At 28.7% G+C, this 18216-nt stretch overlaps 3 protein-coding genes across 13 annotated transcripts; 2 read left to right on the top strand and 1 right to left on the bottom strand.

The window, feature by feature from the left end:
* The first annotated feature begins 1195 nt into the window (after positions 1–1195).
* Positions 1196–12241, top strand: LOC124491226 (ADP-ribosylhydrolase ARH3). Of its 11 annotated transcripts, none has more exons than XM_075729937.1 (10): positions 1196–1478; positions 1534–1614; positions 1672–1816; positions 1873–1918; positions 1979–2267; positions 2322–2920; positions 4242–4390; positions 5668–5893; positions 10594–10842; positions 11087–12241. In XM_075729937.1, the coding sequence occupies exons 8-10, from the start codon at positions 5713–5715 to the stop codon at positions 11905–11907; spliced, it is 1251 nt and encodes a 416-aa protein (XP_075586052.1). In that variant the 5' UTR covers positions 1196–1478; positions 1534–1614; positions 1672–1816; positions 1873–1918; positions 1979–2267; positions 2322–2920; positions 4242–4390; positions 5668–5712; the 3' UTR covers positions 11908–12241. The 11 variants fall into 11 exon arrangements, with proteins under 11 accessions (XP_075586052.1, XP_075586047.1, XP_075586053.1 ...); XM_075729932.1 differs by having other exon boundaries at positions 4242–4546; positions 5520–5893; XM_075729938.1 differs by lacking the exon at positions 4242–4390 and having other exon boundaries at positions 2322–2868.
* Positions 12242–12537: 296 nt separating this feature from the next.
* Vps51 (vacuolar protein sorting 51) lies at positions 12538–16193 on the top strand. The gene is made up of 6 exons (XM_047053367.2): positions 12538–12729; positions 12787–12930; positions 12995–14815; positions 14898–15010; positions 15133–15211; positions 15278–16193. The coding sequence occupies exons 1-6, from the start codon at positions 12634–12636 to the stop codon at positions 15305–15307; spliced, it is 2283 nt and encodes a 760-aa protein (XP_046909323.1). The 5' UTR covers positions 12538–12633; the 3' UTR covers positions 15308–16193.
* LOC124490813 (ribonuclease H2 subunit A) lies at positions 14824–16538 on the bottom strand. The gene is made up of 5 exons (XM_047053368.2): positions 16316–16538; positions 16189–16260; positions 15559–16123; positions 15271–15504; positions 14824–15191 (listed from the first exon to the last, which is right to left on the bottom strand). Exons 1-4 carry the CDS (start codon positions 16443–16445, stop codon positions 15324–15326), a joined length of 948 nt encoding a protein of 315 aa, XP_046909324.2. The 5' UTR covers positions 16446–16538; the 3' UTR covers positions 14824–15191; positions 15271–15323.
* Positions 16539–18216: the final 1678 nt, after the last annotated feature.

Below are 18216 nucleotides of genomic sequence, written 5' to 3'. Positions count from 1 at the left end.
TTTGTCACTTCATCTTGTTCGTTTATTACTGCTGCTGGTGATTTGTCATTTTCACAATTCTAAACTGGTCGTGTATGTTTGGACATTTGCCATTTTCTCAATTTTGAATTCTGAACTGGTCGTGTTAGTTTGGGAATTTGTCATTTTCTTGATTTTGAATTCTGAACTGTTCGTGTTAGGTTGGATTTGTCATTTTCTCGATTGTCACTGGATAGATTTCAACATCACACATATAATTCAACTTTGATTCAATTTTGTTGGTCATTATTTCGGTCTCATAAAAACCAAACATTTTTCAGAATCGATATATTTGTTTTCACTGGGTACAATCTCATTCTCATTCATTTCATTATATCTTTTGAAAAATATCATGATCATGATTTATAATATAAGATGGATAATGAGTGAAGATGGCAAAGTTACTAAAAAATTTTTCCATCTGTATATGGTCGTAAAATAATTGTTATTGATCTACATTTTGTGTTCACTCAGTTTTTATCGGGACATGGAAAATTCAATGTTTACCTGCATTGGCTAAATTGGCTATCGTTATAAGACGTCTTGTTTTTGTGGTAATACTGCTCACAGTTCTATTCATCTGATTTGTTTATTTGTGCGGAACGAACTTTAATTGAAAATCAATGTGATGTAAATCTACATGAAGAGAATTGATGTATTTGGCTATAATTCTTCAAATATGATTTTATATGAATTTATAATTTATTTTTTTCCCTATCTTCGAGGTATAGGGGTTTTTGTTGAATAAATAAATATTGATAAATAGTTCGACTTTGAATGAAATAACTGTCCATCAATCAATTAATCCTGACAAATTGACACCAATTTATCAAACAGTGGCGAAAATTCTTTTGCTCAAATCACTAATCATCAACATGTGATAAAGAACAATTTTTACGTTCCATTGAAATTACATAATTTTTTTCATCAATTATGCATCTGATATGATAATATCTATCATATCATGAGTGGATTTTTTTATTCATTTTTCATGCTAAGTCTACGGCAAAAATAATGCATTCATTTTGCCGCCAAAAATTTCAACTCAAAGTACAACTAATGGGCAACTGCGCATAGTCAAATAGTGGTAGTGCTGCTAACTATTTTCAATGCAAATGTCGCGCGCTTCTTTTCCCCTTCTATTCTCCATACAAATTTGAATTTGATCGTTGGAAAATCGAACATTCGAACTCAACGGTCGTCGAAGACGGTTGTCCTCACTTTGAGCTATTTTTCGTGATCATGTCGTGATATTTTTTCATTTTTTCTATTTTAATCATGGATTTTTGCAGTAAATTTTGGAACAAAGAAATTAATCGATTCAAGATTATCGTTGTTAAAACATATTGCGGTCTAAGATCAAAAATTGGCCCCGAAATCGATGAAGATCGTTTGGTTCGGTCATCATGTAATCATGACTCAAGTTGGCGAACAAATCCCATTTTCGGTGACTATCAAATGTATTTATGACATTTTGTTTTTCATCAAATTGTATTCAATCACATCCTTTTCAAGTTTTCTTTTTCAGAGTCCATTATACTTGATGTATGACAATGTATGGAATTCGGATTAATATGTGAAAACATGGTCAATGAGGTAATTTACATTTTGCCTTTGATTGAAAATGCTAACAATTTTCCTTGTCTTTTGAAGCATAAAATCAATGGTCATTAGAATCATATAATGCCGTCTTTAGAAAAACAATCATGGTAATGATGCAGAACAGTACAAATTTGTTGGTGGATATCTGGTCACTAACATGGTACAATGTCCAACGAAACATTATGTTCGTCATCAAGTAACTTTGGAATTTCGTTATCAATCAATAATTCTAACACTTACATTTCTCAAAAGTCTATTCAGAACATGCCTGCATTGAATTGTCGGAACAACTTATTCGGTAAGTCGACATATTCATTCTTCATATCTAATAAAGATTGGTCTATCTTTTTTTTATTAGGTTTGTTCCTGAAATTTTACAATCATCAAATTGAAATTCGATTGATGATTATGTTCGAGAACAATTCGGCGGTTCCATTGTTCATCAGCATCCAATTCAAGAATAGTTTGACCATGTTCAACACATGATATCAGGTTAGGCTAGGGTTAGATTAGGCTTAGGAACATGGTCTGAATTATTTCCTATTGAATTTGATGCTGATTGAATCTTTGGAATCAATGAAGCGATCGAAAACATGATTATAAGTCGAAGATTCATGGGATGGAACACATACTTGAAAATGATCATGGTAAGCAAATGAATAGATTAATTGAACAAACAATTAATATTTATTTTTACTTAGGATCGCCGGCGAACAATTGGGAAATTGAATCTCGAACCACGGATAGAATTTGGACATTGTCTTGGAACATGGACCGCGATTATGGATTTATTTATGTCAAACGGGACAATTAACGTTTTATGGCGCAATTTGGATGTGAAATATGGATGTATTTTATTATTTAAAATTTTTAATGAATTAATATTTCAATAAAATCAATTAAATTTCAATATATATCAATTAAATTAATATGAGGGGTAAAAGGAATGAAAGGGGGGTCAAAATTGCTGCAACAATCGGTGAGCGACACCATCGATGATTTCAATATATCGAAAAAACAATCGGTTAGTCGGGTGGTCGCGAAAATCGCGAGTACTCGCGAAAATTGCGAGTAGACTATCGATATATCGATAGTTAGTCGGCTAGTCGTATGCCGTTTGCGAGTACTCGCGATTTTGGCGAGATTTGGGAACCACCCAAAATCGCGAGTACTCGCTGGACACCACTTTCTTTTCTGTGTAAATCCATTGACAGTTTCATTATCATCATCATCGATAATTATTAACCAGTTAATTACGTAATTCATTCATTAATTCCTATTCGATGTTTAGCTAATTGTTGTAAGCTATTATGAAAGTTTTTCTTATTTTTTGTAAAACTTTTTGTTGTTGTTGTTGTAATTCTTGTTGTTGTTAGTGTTGTTTCAATATTTACATTTGAATTATTTTATTCGGATGACAGCAAATGAGAAGAAAAAAACTTTCTTTTTCGATTCATTTCAAATTCAAAATTCTTTTCATATTTTTTTTGGTTTGTTTGTTAACTTTTTGTTTTTTTCGATGGGTGTTTTCTCGAATAGTGGAGTGAAGCGGCTTTTTTCGGGTCCGTATATTTATCGCAAGGTGTTTATGGGTTTTTTTTTTATTTTTCATTCTTCAATTGGATGATGATGACGACAATAACACCGTTTTTTTCTTCTCATGGTTACGATGTGTGTGTGTGTTTTTGCACAAGCAGTGTTTGTTCCTGGAACATTAATCAAGTGCTTCACAACAACAACAACAACAATGTATGCTGTTCAGATATTTTTGTTAGGTTATATAATGAATTTTCCAAAAAAAAAATAAATAAATATATTTCTTATCTATATATAGGGCTATTGGGACACATTTTATACATTCATAAGAATGTGTTTTTTGTTTTGTTTTGTTTTTGGCCATAGTGAAAAAATCAAGAATCGAATGTTATTGTTATTGTTTGATGAGAAAATTCTTTATTTTTCTCTTTCTCTCTCTCTCTCTTCGTTGTATTTTTATAATAGTGTATGGTGATGAATTTGAATTGCTTAATACTTTATTGTTCATTGATGAAGAATTTTTTGTTTTGTTATTTTTGATTCTTGAATGTGGTTTTGATCGATTCAATTTTATTGGTTTTCTGTTTTGTATATATATGTGTGTGTGTATGTTGTAAATGTATAGATGTTTTATGCCTATAGGAAAAAAAAGACAATCATGAATTGGTGATCATCATCATCATCAACATGCAATGAAAATTGTCATCCGGTTATATATTTTTTTTTATTTGGTCGGTTAGCTGTTTAGTCGGTCGAGACCTATATTTTTTTGCCTTTTTGTCCTAAAATTCGATTCTCTATTGAAATATATAGATACTGTTGTTGTTGTTGTTGTTATCGAAAATAACACTCTCGGTAATTCAAGAAATTCTTTAGATTTCAATTTCATCGAATTTGATAGTAGTAGTAGTAGTAAGAGGCTGATTCTTTTTTTTTATACTTCTTCCTATATTTCATTCAGAATATCATTGTTGAAATGGGAAGAAGTTTCCTATCCAAAAAAAAATCATTTTACGTCATAATGTTTTACACGCATATATTGTGTAATATAACAATAACAATTCTATGATTTTTTTTTTGAACAGAATTTTTTTTCGTCTATCATTATTTGTTCTTTCCATACAATGCATAGATATTCTGCTTGCTGCTGATGTGATTATATCGAAAGGATTCCACTACCACCACCATTAAGAAGAATAATATCTCTGTTGTGCACAGATGTTGTTTCTATTCAGTAATAAATATTTCTATAACTATTCCTCATTCTTTCCTACTGTATTTTCAAAACGTCATAGAATATAGAATATAATATCTCTATATTTTCAATGTCCAATTACAGCTACAGTAGTTGTAATTTCATATTGACAAAAAAAAATAGTTTCATCATAGTGTAAGTTACTTTTATTCTTTTATTTTTTTTTCGTAGAGAAAAAATCGACATATACCAAGTTTTTTTTTGAGACAGACAATCGCAGCACGCACATAGATTCTGTATATCTTTCGATTAGTTTTCATAGCTTCATTTGGAATTGAATGAAATGAAATGAAATCATTGGACCAATGAATAGCTTGAATATATTTTATCATTATATATCCAGTATCATATACAATGCATACACACATACACACACACACGGTTATTAAATGACAATTTTTGAATTGAAAAAATACAACAACAAATCTCTATTATATAAAATTGAAATAAAAGTTTCTATTCTATTATTCTTATTCTTTCTCGTTTTCTCTCAATGTGTTTGTTTGTTTGTTTGTTTGTTCATTTTTTCGAAGCTTTGTGGTGGTGACTGTGTTTTGTGTTTAATGTGGATTTTGCCATTTGTTTTACACTGCTTTGCATTTTCATTATATTATTATATAATATATAATTACACAATTACAATGAATAAACATTGACAAAATGCGCGCTTTCTAATTTTTTTTTGTTTTGTTTTGTTTTGAAAAAAACGCATGTTTGTGTTTGTGCGCGTGTAAATTATATTTTTCTCAATCTTTTTTTTTTATCACTGAATTTTTCTTGTTTTGTTTTGTTTTGTTTTTGATTCAAATTATAATTCTATTTATCATCATCATCATCCATTAATCATCATCATTAGCATTTTAATACATCGCTAGTAAAATAAAATGAAAAACAAATTCAGTGTTGTTTGTTTATTTTCTTCAACCTTGTTTTTTGTTTGTTTTTTGCTCGTCTAATTATCAGTTTTTCATTTTATTTCTTTTTTTTTCCCATTCTATTCACCGTTCCATGCATTCATTTATATATCGTAATTTTTTTTCTCCATTTCCGTTTTCTATAATTTCCGTTTTTTTTCTTAAGTGTTTTTTCCTATTTTTTCTTTGTGTAGTTTCCATCGTTATCATCTAAAAACAATTTTTTTTTTTTTTTTTTTTGATTTCGTCCGCATCCATTGATAAATGAATGAATGAATGAATATTCTTTTTATCAACTCTGAAACTCTGTGCTGTCCACACTGTTTTCTTATCATCTATAAGATTTATATTGTTTAATTTTATTCTACTTTTATCATCATCATCATCATGTCATCAAGTAATCAACCAACAACCATTATCATTTCATTAATGTCAAAATTTCGTGGCTGTATGCTTGGCGGTTTAATTGCAGATTGTCTTGGATCACCATTTGAAGGTGAAATGTTTGTAACAACGGATTCGGTACAAAAATTTCTTCATAAACAATTGGAAGAACAATCAGAAAAATGTAAGTGATAATTTTGTTATTCATTAAATTGCAATTCTTTAATGCAATTTCAAATATCCAAAATGATGATTATGGGCGTAGTACACACCGGTTTCGGTTTCAGTTTTTTTTTTGTTTATTGATAATGTAATATTTAAAATTGATTTTTTCACCCCCGTACATTTTGTATGAAAAAAGTTGACGGAAAAAATTGATTTTTTTTTTGCTAAAAATTGTACACATTCACGCATGACTGGGACACGGAAATGAGTGAAAAATAAACCGGAAAAAACGTAATTTCCGTATGCGTATAATATCAAGGTCATGAATGGTTATTATTGCACCACAATGATAAAACAACAACATTGTTGTATTATTGTGGTGAAATAATAATCATTATCATCAAAAGAAAATAACCCAAAAAAACCGATTACCGATTCCTAATGAATAAAATAGAAATCATTTGAAATCCGATTTCATTGGATCACGATATTATGTCATCATCATTTCGATTGATTGCCAGTGGTAATAATATTTCCAATATTTTTTGTTTATTGTTCTTCATTATTATAGTCGTAGTTCAATCAAGTCATTTTAAATGAATTTCTAACCTTGGGTATTATGATGGTATTGATATTTGCAATTTTCATTTTTAATAAAGAAATTAATTAAGATGAAATTGGTATAATATGATGTTTAGATTGGAAAATTTCATTATTTCATTATCGATCATTAGTAATGATAATCATTATCAAAAAAATATTTCAATAACAAAACATTTTATTCGAACGTTTTTTTCTTTTTCTTTTGTTTTGATTGATTTGCAAAAAGTTTCATTCAAAGTAACAAATAAACGAACAAAAAAAAACTGAAAGCCAATCACATTTTACACTAAATGATGATGTGATCCACATGATGAAACGAAATTAAAAAAAAACCAAATACTAAAAAGAAATTTTTTTTTAACATTTGATAGATTGTTATTTCAAACAAACATTCTCCAGAGTAATGTGATGGAAAAATTGAAAATAAAAACGCAAACATTTTCTTTGCGTTTTTTTTTCTTCATCGTCCTTGTTGTATCTTTCAACCATCCAAAAAAAACAAGAACAACAGCAACAAAAAAAAACCCAAAATACTTACACATAAAGGTCCCAAGTGTGAAGTATAATCTCTCATGAGAGATGTTTGTGTGTGTGTGTGTGTATTTGTATATTTAGGTTCTTTGTGTTATATAATGATAATGGTACACTTGTGTGTGTGTGGACATTTTTGATGTCCATTATTTTTATTTTTTTTTCGTTCAAGTTGTCATTCCATTGTATCAGCTACCGATGAGATACATCGAATCCATTACAGATTCGTTGACTCTGTTTATTCTTTCTTCGTGTGTGTGTGTGTTTGTTGTTTCTTGCCAACTTGATCGATATTCCATTTTTTTTCTTCTCGAATATTAATTTGTGGTTACCGTATGTGTATTGTATATATGTGCTGATTATTATTATTATGTTTCTAGGGTTTTTCTAGGTTTGTTTGTTGTCAATTTGTTTGTCAAGTGTAATAATGATGGTAATATAATACATCCGCCCGAAGCAATGAGGTTTGGCTCATCATTGTCTTTTTTTTACCGTTAAATTCTATTTTGAAACTTTTTTCTGTGTAAAGAAAACGTGAGATTTATTTGACCTAAAGATTTTTTTTTCAAAAAAAAAGTCGAAAAAAGATTTCATTTAAAAACGATTATTTTTTCTATACTTCCCCTTCGATTATAATCATCGATTTAAAATTTTCAAATCAATAATGTTTGAGATAGCTTTTTGAAATGATTCGACCAATATGTTTTTTTGTTTTGTTTGTGAACGAGATATTTGCCTTTACTTGAAAAAAAAATTCAATTTTCGAATGCGAAAATTTTTTTTTGCATTTGAATTGTCCCTTTAGAGAAAATCAAAAATGAAAAAATGTTTATTCTGGGTGTGTCTGTGTCTGCGAATATTTTCAAAGGGAAAAATGTGTCGAGTGTTGATAATGTTATGTTTTTTTTTTTTGGGAAAATTTTGAAACTATCTTTGAGTGTAGGTGAATTAATAATCAATTTTTTTCAATTTTAAATTTTAAATTTTTATTTTCATAATAATATCATCATTATAAACCTTGGGACATCGTTTTTGTTGTTGTTGTTGTTGTTATTAATGGTTAAGTTTGCTTGTTGTTGTTGTTATATTTCCATATAAATATGTAAATTTGTACCGAATTTCGAGTGTGTGTGTGTTCTTGTAATTTACATACGAAAAAAAAGATTCAAATGAATTTTTTTTTTCTGATTCTTGATTCATTCATTATGAAGAATCGAATATTTTATGATGATGATGATAGAACGAATGGATGGATGCAATAAAATGTTTATCATCAATTCAAATGGAATTTTCGTCCCACTTTCTCACTCTCTTTCTCAACGACAATCATTTTGATTTTTTTTTGTCAAATCAGCAAGAATTTTTTTTTTAGAAACACTAAATGAAAAAAAAGTTGATCGATTTTTTTTTATTGCTTGCATCTTAATAAAAAAAACACTTTTTTTGAAACTAATAAAAAAATCAAAGTCTTTTTCGCAAAAACACACATTTATCCACCCACCCACGCACACTCACACACCCACAATAATATTTATCCATCTTGTCATTCGCCATTTTTTTTGTAATTAAAAATTCGTTTCCTTTTTTTTGTCTCTTTACATTTTAATTAGTTACATGTTTGTATTCAATCAAAGAAAAAGATGAATTTTTGTTCATTCTTCATTCCTGAATAAAAAGTATTTTGTCGTTGCTGTTGTTTTTTTTTTTAATCGTAGCTGCTTGTTTTGTTCTGTTTTTGTTAGTCAAGTCATTCTGTTTGGTTATTAGTTTTTGTCTCTTTTTTTCTGTTAATTTTGTTGTTGTTATTAATACGAATACAAACAACCAGGTTGCTGAAATACAGAATGAGGTGTAGAGAGTGTAAACACTTGTAATCCAATGGGGAATTATTATTATTATTAAAGCAGTTTGCTTTTTTTTTTTTGGTTTCTTTCGTATGAACAACAACATCGATAAATAAAAAAAAAACAAACGAAAATGATGACATCATTTGTGTTTGATAATGATGACTATATGTTTATTTTAGACATTTTGTTTGTGTGTGTGTGTGTTTTACGAAGCATAAAATTGATTCTTTTGTTTTTTTTTTTTTTTGGAAATCTTGATAGATTCCTTCAAGATGTTCAATGTTTATGTGTGTGTGTGGCCCAAATGTGTGGATTTAGATTTTTTTTCTCTCATCTTTGTTGCTGTATTCTTTTATTCTTTTATTATTATTATTATTATTATCACCGGATGTATATTTATTCAATATAATTCAATACATTAACAACGTTTAGATTTTCTTATGGTGGTTATTCATGATATTCTGGGTGGGCTCAGAAATTTGACTGTAAATTTTGTTTTGTTTGTTTCGACTATTGTACATTCTATACAATCAACATATTCGATTCAATTTGATCACTCAATTTATTACACAATCTGGTTAATTTTTATTTAGTTTTAATCGGAAAAAATAAAATAAAATTTTAGGAATTGAAATCTAATCGGTAAAAAAAACTTGGCAAACACAATTATTTCTTTACTATGACAACATTAACAACAACAACAACAAACAGCCATGGATTGGACCGGATCGAATCGAATGAGTTTTTTTCGAATCATTTTTCCCAAGAATTCTGAATGAACATCTCTAGACGTGATCAAAGAAAAAAAATTGCTGAAAAATTAATTTCACTTTCACCACTATTTTTGATTATTATGACATAAAATTTGTCATAAATTCAATGCTTCAATGCTTTGCGTTTTGTTCCACATTCCCAACCCGCTCATTTTGAAATTGAAAATGAAATTCGGTTAAAATTTTCTGTTGGTGTTTGGTCGCCCTCATATGTTCCTGGTTATTATTGATTGGCTCGAATTTTTTTTTCTTTATTTTCTTATAGTTGTTTCTACAATTTTGATGATGATGGAAATTCGATAGTGTAGTTTTTTTTGCATTCATTCTATTTCTTGATTTGGCTTCTATTTTTATTTGACACACATAGACAATTATTGACGAATGAAATATATTCGTTATCGTCACTCCATTATTGTTGTTGTTGTTGTTGTAGATTCACATTTATAATCGATAAAAATCGATATTTTTCCATGTGAAAATATTACGAAAAAAAAATCATTCTGCGTATACGATTATTGGCTTCGAATTGATTTTCATTTGTGTGTGTGTGTGTGCGTCATTCGAATGAATTTAAATATTAGATTTGATTCATTTTCCATTTATATGAAAAACGATGACGATGAATAAGACACGGTCTAAATATTTTTGTCACATTCTTGCCACTTCCGTAAAAAAAAGTTTTGTATTTTTATTTTTTTGAAACCGGAAGTTTCGTTTTTAAACAAAATTGTTTTTTGTTTCAACCCAAATAATAAAAAAAATTTATCGATTCACTGTGTGTGTGTGTGTATGTGTGTTTATGCTTTTACATATAGTTAAAAATAGATGATTTTCAGTGAATAATGAATGAAAACAAAAACAAGCCTGAATTAGAAATCTATTTTATCAAAATCAATAAAATTTTTGATCTGAATAATCATTATGTTTTTTTGTTTTTTCCTAACCAAAAATAAAATCTATTTTAGCTGCCGGATTTCAGATATTATCATATACTGATGATACAGCCATGACCAAATCGATAGCTCAATCATTAATTGAAATGAGAAAATTTGATCCAAAAGATATTGCCAAACGTTTTGCATTGGAATATAATAAAGAACCTAAACGTGGTTATGGTGCAAACGTTGTCGATGTATTTGCTGCATTAATGTTGGCCAACTATGAATCACCATATGAACCGGCTAAAAGACAATTTGGTGGTTTCGGTTCCTATGGTATGTTAAATTGTTTTGAAAATTTTAATTTTTTTTCCGTTTTTGTTTTTCATTCATTTCAAATTCTTTTTTTTGTTGTAAGCTGATTTTACCATCGATTTTTTCTGCCACTTTCATTTTATTTGTGCAATTATCCTTGTGTTTTTAAATTCTATGTATTTTTTTTTTCATCTAAAACAAATTTGTTTTTAATGAATTCTTTTTTCTGTTTCTGTTTTTATTATAATTTCAAAAATTTCAATAGGCAATGGTGCTGCAATGCGTGTTGGTCCATGTGCAATGTATGGCTATAATATGGAATTGAATAAATTATTGGAATTAACACGTGATAGTGCACGAATAACACATTCAAATGTATATGGCTATAATGGTGCCATATTACAATGTTTAGCTATACATCAAGCATTACATGTTCATTCAATCATACGAACATTATTCGATATAAATGTCTATCTAAATAATCTAATTGAAAAAATGATGAAAATTGAATTGGATTCACAACCTGCATATTCAATGATGAATAATAATACAACAACAACGGCAAATATCAATAATAATAATAACAGTAATAATGGTAACAGTAATAATCATACAAATATTATTATCAATAATCATAATCAGGAAAAGAAAATCTATACACCATTCAGTGATAAATTGAAAAAAGTTAAAGAAATTCTTAATAATGAAATTAAAGGAAATAAATATCCAATCGATAAAATTGTCGCTTGCCTTGGTAATGATGTTTCGGCATTCAAATCGGTACCGACGGCCATTTATGCTGCCCTTAAAGGACAATTCATATTATTCGATTCATTCGATCATCCATCACCAATTGTTCGTACATTATATCATTCAATATCATTTGGTGGTGATACCGATACAATTGGTTCAATGGCATGTTCCATATCCGGTGCCATCAATGGTATCGAATCTGTGCCGAAAATTCTATTAAAACATTGTGAATGTTGTGATGTAATGGAAAAATATGCCGATGATCTATTCCGTTTGGTACGTTCAAATAATTCACCACCATCATCATCAACATTATCATCATCCACAAATTGATGATGATAATATTTTTCACAACAACAAAAAAAATCATTCATTTTAACAATCATATATATACAACACAATAAACAATGCAAAAATTATTATTATTTGAATGCAAATTGCAAACTAACACGAATACAACACGAAATAATGATGATTCGACATTTTAATTATCATTGTTCACCATATATACCGACTTACACATACACACACTGACAATAACACGTTTGAATCAATTGAATTGTTTTCAATCGATGTGATTCTTTAAATATATGATAATTACAATAAAAAAAACTACTCCATGGATCAATGGAATTTTAAATCGAATCAAAAAAATTAAAATTTCTAATTGAATCTATAATCTAGATCAGGGCTTCTTAAACTTTTTTCATTCGCGACCCCATTTCATGATTCTCTACACAAATACACATCAAAAATTTTGCTACGCTACCCCATTCGGGGTCGCGGCCCATATTTTAAGAAGCCCTGATCTAGATCATTGGTTTTATACTCATCGGATGAATGAATCGAATTAGTTTGAATCTGTGCTATTTTAAAATTTTGTTTTTCTGTAGCAAAAATGAAAAATTTTTACCATCAAATCTTTTGCCGACGATAGATGGTAGCACTCTGGAATGATGGTTCATTTAATGTTGTTTGCATCATCGGTTTTTTGTTTCATTCGGCAATTATTGTTTTTGTTCGGAAATCATTGACGATAATAATAATTTATAGTTAATAATGGAATCAAAATCATCGAAAGATGATGTTGATCATGTATGTGATCCATGTAATATGAATAGTACGGATTTTAATCCCGATATCTATATGATCAAGGTAAATTGTGTGTTTGTTTTTTCAATTTTAAAATTTATGATTTGCATTATTTTCAAGATATTGAAAGAAAGCAGATTATCTGAATTGATGGACACCGAACAAATGTTGTATAAACAAATACAAACACTTGATAGTGAAATGCAAACGTTGATCTATGAAAATTATAATAAATTCATTAGTGCAACAGAAACTGTTAAAAAAGTAAGTAATCTAAAATTTAAAATTTTATATAGTTTACTATCGATTTATTCGAACATTACATTAGATGACATCACATTTCGATAAAATGGAACATGAATTGAATTTATTATCCACGAATATGGATAAAATAACTAGTCGAAGTAATGATATAGCAAAAAATTTGAATGGAAAACGTGAACAGCTGACACAAATGTCGGCAAAAAATACATTGTTAGAAAAGATTCAATTCATATTGGAATTACCGAATAAAATGAAACAATTAATCGATCGAAATGAATATAATAAAGCTGTGGATGATTATCTGAATGCCAAATATTCATTGGATAAATTCGCTCATCTATCATCGTTTCGAAATATTCAAACCGATTGTAATGAAATGTTGGCCGAAATTCGACGTCATTTTTATGAACAATTAGCCGATGAAAATTTGACAACAATTCAGTTGAATGATAGTATTAGCTATCTTGCCAAACTAAATGAATGTCCATCGAATCTATGTGGAAAATATTTCGAAATGTGTGAAAAGAAAATGAATACAAGTTTGAATGAAATCAAATTGCAAACAAAATCCGATGGGCCAGATAGACCGGACATTTTGGAATTTATCGATAATGTCTGCAATAATTATATTGGTACACTGAATGAATGTATACAATTCTATTCGGACTGTTTTGTTGTTGGCCACAAAAATCTTGCCATTCAAACAATCAACGAAGATATGGAATCACGATTGAAAATATTTGTTGATCAACGAATGGAAGATTTATTCGATATTATTGTCGAACAGATTCGTAATGAGCAAAAAATTCCCAACAATATTATCATGTTTGTGCGGGCATTGGATCGTTTCTATCGACGAATTCAAATGCTTAACAATATTGTTGGATTTTCTGATTTCTCTAGGAAAAGTTTAGATATTATCTACCAATCAACCAAAGATCAATGTGACCATTTACTTAACGATTTATTGACAAAATTTTACGAAGAATTATCCAATGTTCGTCATGATATTGTACAGGATATGACAAAAACAACAAATATTAGCATACTACGTTCAACAAATAATAAACATGATGATCATCAAAATCAGAATACATTATCCGAAACGGTTATTGCATTCGAGACATCGATTTGTGAAAATCTTAAAACCGTACTATCAAATCTTAATCCATTTCTATATCGTGAACTTACATTTATAACCAAAGATTTTAAAGATAAATTCATCAAAGATTGTATATTTGAAACAATTATTATCAAATACATTGAATACATATTGACTATTGTGGAAGAATTTGAACAATCATATACAACATCACATATATCATCATGTTTTATATTGATTTTATCGAAAATTTGTCGTGATCTAAGCGATTCAATCATATCATATTTAATTAAATATACGGAAGAAATTTTTGCTGCACCAAAATTTGGTCAGAGATATGCCATACCATTAACGAAACGTGCACGTGATGATGGGGAAAAATTATTAAATGCATATGTTTGTATTGAAGGCCAATCAATATCGCATATGATACGAAAAAGTGTTGAAACACGTGATTGGATGAGTACGGTTGAACCACGTTCCGTACGATCGGTTATGAAACGTATAATCGAAGATATTACATTGATTGATTTTCTTGTTGGCCAACTCTATGAAGAAGGTCAACGTATAGAACGTAGTTCTGATTCAAGTCGTACATTCTCAACATTCAGTGTGAATAAAACTTGTTATTCAAAATCAAATTGGTCATATGGATCCAGTTCATTCGATAATAATATCATATCGAATATTCAGAAATTATTTAATGATAAAATTGAAATTTTCGGTAAAGTAGAATTTTCCAAACTATCCGTTGCAACTGGTATCATAAAAATTGGTTTAAAGGTAAGAAGAATTCAAAATTTTATTTTCGATTTAATTTAATTTAATTTTTCGATAATTCTTCATTCTATTGATTTTTCAAAAGACATTAATCGAATGTGTACGACTTTGTACGTTTAGCCGTTATGGGTTTCAACAGATACAAGTCGATTCTTATTACATACAAACACGATTATGGCGTTTTGCATCGGATGAAAAGTAAGTCATTTTTTTTGTTGCTGTTTGAAATAATTTTCAAAACAATCATGAATCTAAAATTTTTGTATGGAATTGATTTTTTTCCCATAATGCTTGATCGATTATTGATTGATGTGTTATAGAATCATAGTAAATTTGATTGATGAAGTCATAACGAGCAGTAAGAAACGATGTTTAGATCCTATTGGTATGGAACGAAGCGTAAGTGTTTTTCATTTCATTTCGAATACAGAATCTCAAATCTTTTGTTTTTAACTTACCACATAGGTCATTGAAAATATTTGTGAAAATCGATAAAAAAAATCAAATTCAATCAGCCAAAGATTCGATCTAAATCGTTAATTTGTTCCAAATCATGTTCAGTGAAAAAATTACTTGATTTTAAAATTTTCGATTTTTGTTCATCAAAATTTTTTTTCCCTTTCAAAAAATTCATTATCGATTGTTTTGAATAATTATTTTCGTCTTGATCATCATCATCATCATCGTCGTCCCTATTTTTTTGCATCATATTTATTGTTGTAATGAAAAACATTACTACTACTTACCAATCACAAACAATGGCTTTATCATCCATAATTTTTGTTATCGTTGACCAACTAAAACGAACAAATGTTGGAAATCCAAAAATGGGATCAAAAACTTTGTTAAGAAATTCTTTGGTCTTTGGATCATTTGGATAACCAGAACCATAATCATTTTCATTATATGAAAGATTCTCTTGAAATTGCCAATGTTTTATTAGATGATCACGTAAAACTTTGGCACAAATCGATGCAATCGATACAATTTTATATAATGAATCAGCTTTTTTAGATACTTTAATCTTTGCAATATCAGGAAATATTTGCCGTAATTTTTGTTCATATTTTTCCGGTGGACCAACCGTATCCAGATATACTTCACGAATTTCAATACCTTTAGCTTGGATGCTACGAATCAGGCTAATAGCCGAATCATGTGAGATGGCATTCAAATTATATTTCGAACGTTTCAACATTGAATTACTAATATAAATGGGTGAAAGAATTGTCGATGACCAGCCAATATTCACGTCATTATCGATTGTTTCGAACATTTCACTTCGTTGTTTTTCGGTCAATGTTTTTGAATCTTGTTTTTTAAAAAATTTTTATATAAATTTTATACAAATATTAATAAATTAAAAAATTTATTACCCTGATATTTTTCCTTTTCAATTTCGGCACGCATTGATAATGGACAATATGCAGCAGCATAAATCATTGGACCTAGAATTAGATTGATGTGATTGTCATAAAGCGTTCATTTATTTTAATAATTCACCTAAAACAGGACCACGACCAGCTTCATCGATACCAACAATTACTCCTTCAGATGTTTGACATGTTTTAATGGCAGAGTTTAGATGATGAATTTGACTTGGATCTCGGAAAAATGCTGATAAATCGAACATCTTTGTTGTTGTTGTTTTTGATTTGGTCAGAGAAAATGTTCAATGCCTCAATGACAGATGAAATAAACAACTTTTAGCGGGAATCATCGATCAGTCGATCAGCCGTGAAATAATAAATAAGGTTTAATTTCTTCGGCCATCAGATGGCACTAATAGTTTGTCGGATAAATTGATTTGAAAATGTAAAAAAAAAATTCGAATTCGAATTTGATTTGAATTTTCAAATGAAATTCAAAATTCGAGGATAATTATTATCAATCCAAAAAAAATATGATACAGTTCATTCACCATTTTTTTCTGAATGATAATTAGTTCGATATGATCATTATTATTCGTTTTTTTTTGCTTCATCGATTATAAATTCATCCACATCTAATTTATGTATTCATTTTTTTTTCATTCGATATCGAACCAAATCAAAGAAAGAAATTTTTTTCTCCTCCTCTTTTTTTTGTTCGTTGTAGCTGATGTCGACAATTTTCACATTATAATTACCTTTATATATCAATAATAATCATCATTCAATGGCCATCACATACAATTAGACTAGACGGCGGCAGCTTCGATGATCGCAGGATCAATGTTTTTTTTTTTTTTTTACTTTTTTTATTTTTGATCTTTTTAGGCCAGTTAAGACACCATTACATTTGTTGTCTTTTCTGTAAATTTCTGATGTGAACCATATTTGTTAGATTTCCTTTGAAAAAAAAAAATATTTCTCAAATTGGTCATTGAAATGAATGAATCAAATGAAACAAGGGAAAAAAACCAGTGGCTAACAATTAATTTAATCATATGGTGATTGGCAGTGAATGGTGGTGGTTGTTGTGATCACCAATATACATTTGGTGAGAGACTAATCATCGGCCATAACGACATGATCATATGACGATGATGACCATCGAGGTCAAAAGTGTCCAATTTTTTTTTGTTTCTTTGGGCAAGTTTTTCTTACCTTTTTATCATCATTTAGATTGCAAAAAATAATGTGCAATAATCAAAGTTTCAGTGAATAAAAAAAAATATTTAAAACAAAAATTCTTTATAACACATTCTTGCATTTGGTTTATTGGGCGTTATTGATCGAAATTAATCGATTGATCAATTTCATTATCAAAAAAATGAAAAAAAAAGAAAATGATTCTCCAAAATAGGTAATGCATGTATTATATTATTGATTGAATTGCCCTGAAGCTTGACCAGTTCCCACGCTTTAATTTAAATTTTTCTTTCTCTCTTCATCATCATCATACACATTTCCATCACTTATTCATTCATTTATTTCCAAACAAACAAACAGGCTACTTGAATTTCTTTTTTTTTCTTCAATCAAATAATCGATATTCATCGATATCCTTGGCATCATCATCATCATCATCATCATCAGTATCAAAAATTATTACTCGTGCAAAAAAAACATATATTTTGAATATGTATATTCTAATTATTATGTGTTTCACATTTGATGTTGATAATGATGTGAATCGATCCATAAAAAAAAAGTTTATTGCGAATAACTTTTTGTATTACATTATTATGATGATGATCATTATTATTATTATTATTAAGAGAAATATCTTGTGTCCAGAAATGAATCAAAAAAAAAAAAAAAAAAAAAAAAAAAAATCATTTTTTTCCTGATTAAAAAACAGTAGTTATCGTTATTTTTTTTCTTCTTATATGTATGCATATATGCTTATTAGTGTTTAAATATAATTTTTTTTTTGTTGGCGTTAATGGTTAATTATAATATGGATATAATCACAATGTG

This window comes from Dermatophagoides farinae, chromosome 4, assembly GCF_024713945.1.
Source record: "Dermatophagoides farinae isolate YC_2012a chromosome 4, ASM2471394v1, whole genome shotgun sequence".
Classification (NCBI taxonomy): domain Eukaryota; kingdom Metazoa; phylum Arthropoda; class Arachnida; order Sarcoptiformes; family Pyroglyphidae; genus Dermatophagoides; species Dermatophagoides farinae.
The sequence above is the reverse complement of the archived record's forward strand: the minus strand, read 5'-3'. Positions and strand labels throughout refer to the sequence as shown.

Bases quoted from the DNA above. Each gene is read 5' to 3' on its own strand.
- LOC124491226 (XM_075729938.1), top strand. From the start codon at position 5,713: ATGTCATCAAGTAATCAACCAACAACCATTATCATTTCATTAATGTCA. The intron at 5,894-10,593 runs GTAAGTGATAAT...AATCTATTTTAG, and splicing joins GGAAGAACAATCAGAAAAAT to CTGCCGGATTTCAGATATTA. The intron at 10,843-11,086 runs GTATGTTAAATT...AAATTTCAATAG, and splicing joins TGGTGGTTTCGGTTCCTATG to GCAATGGTGCTGCAATGCGT.
- Vps51 (XM_047053367.2), top strand. From the start codon at position 12,634: ATGGAATCAAAATCATCGAAAGATGATGTTGATCATGTATGTGATCCA. The intron at 12,730-12,786 runs GTAAATTGTGTG...ATTATTTTCAAG, and splicing joins CCGATATCTATATGATCAAG to ATATTGAAAGAAAGCAGATT. The intron at 15,011-15,132 runs GTAAGTCATTTT...GATGTGTTATAG, and splicing joins CGTTTTGCATCGGATGAAAA to AATCATAGTAAATTTGATTG.
- LOC124490813 (XM_047053368.2), bottom strand. From the start codon at position 16,445: ATGTTCGATTTATCAGCATTTTTCCGAGATCCAAGTCAAATTCATCAT. The intron at 16,261-16,315 runs GTGAATTATTAA...ATCTAATTCTAG, and splicing joins TGGTCGTGGTCCTGTTTTAG to GTCCAATGATTTATGCTGCT. The intron at 16,124-16,188 runs GTAATAAATTTT...TTAAAAAACAAG, and splicing joins TGAAAAGGAAAAATATCAGG to ATTCAAAAACATTGACCGAA.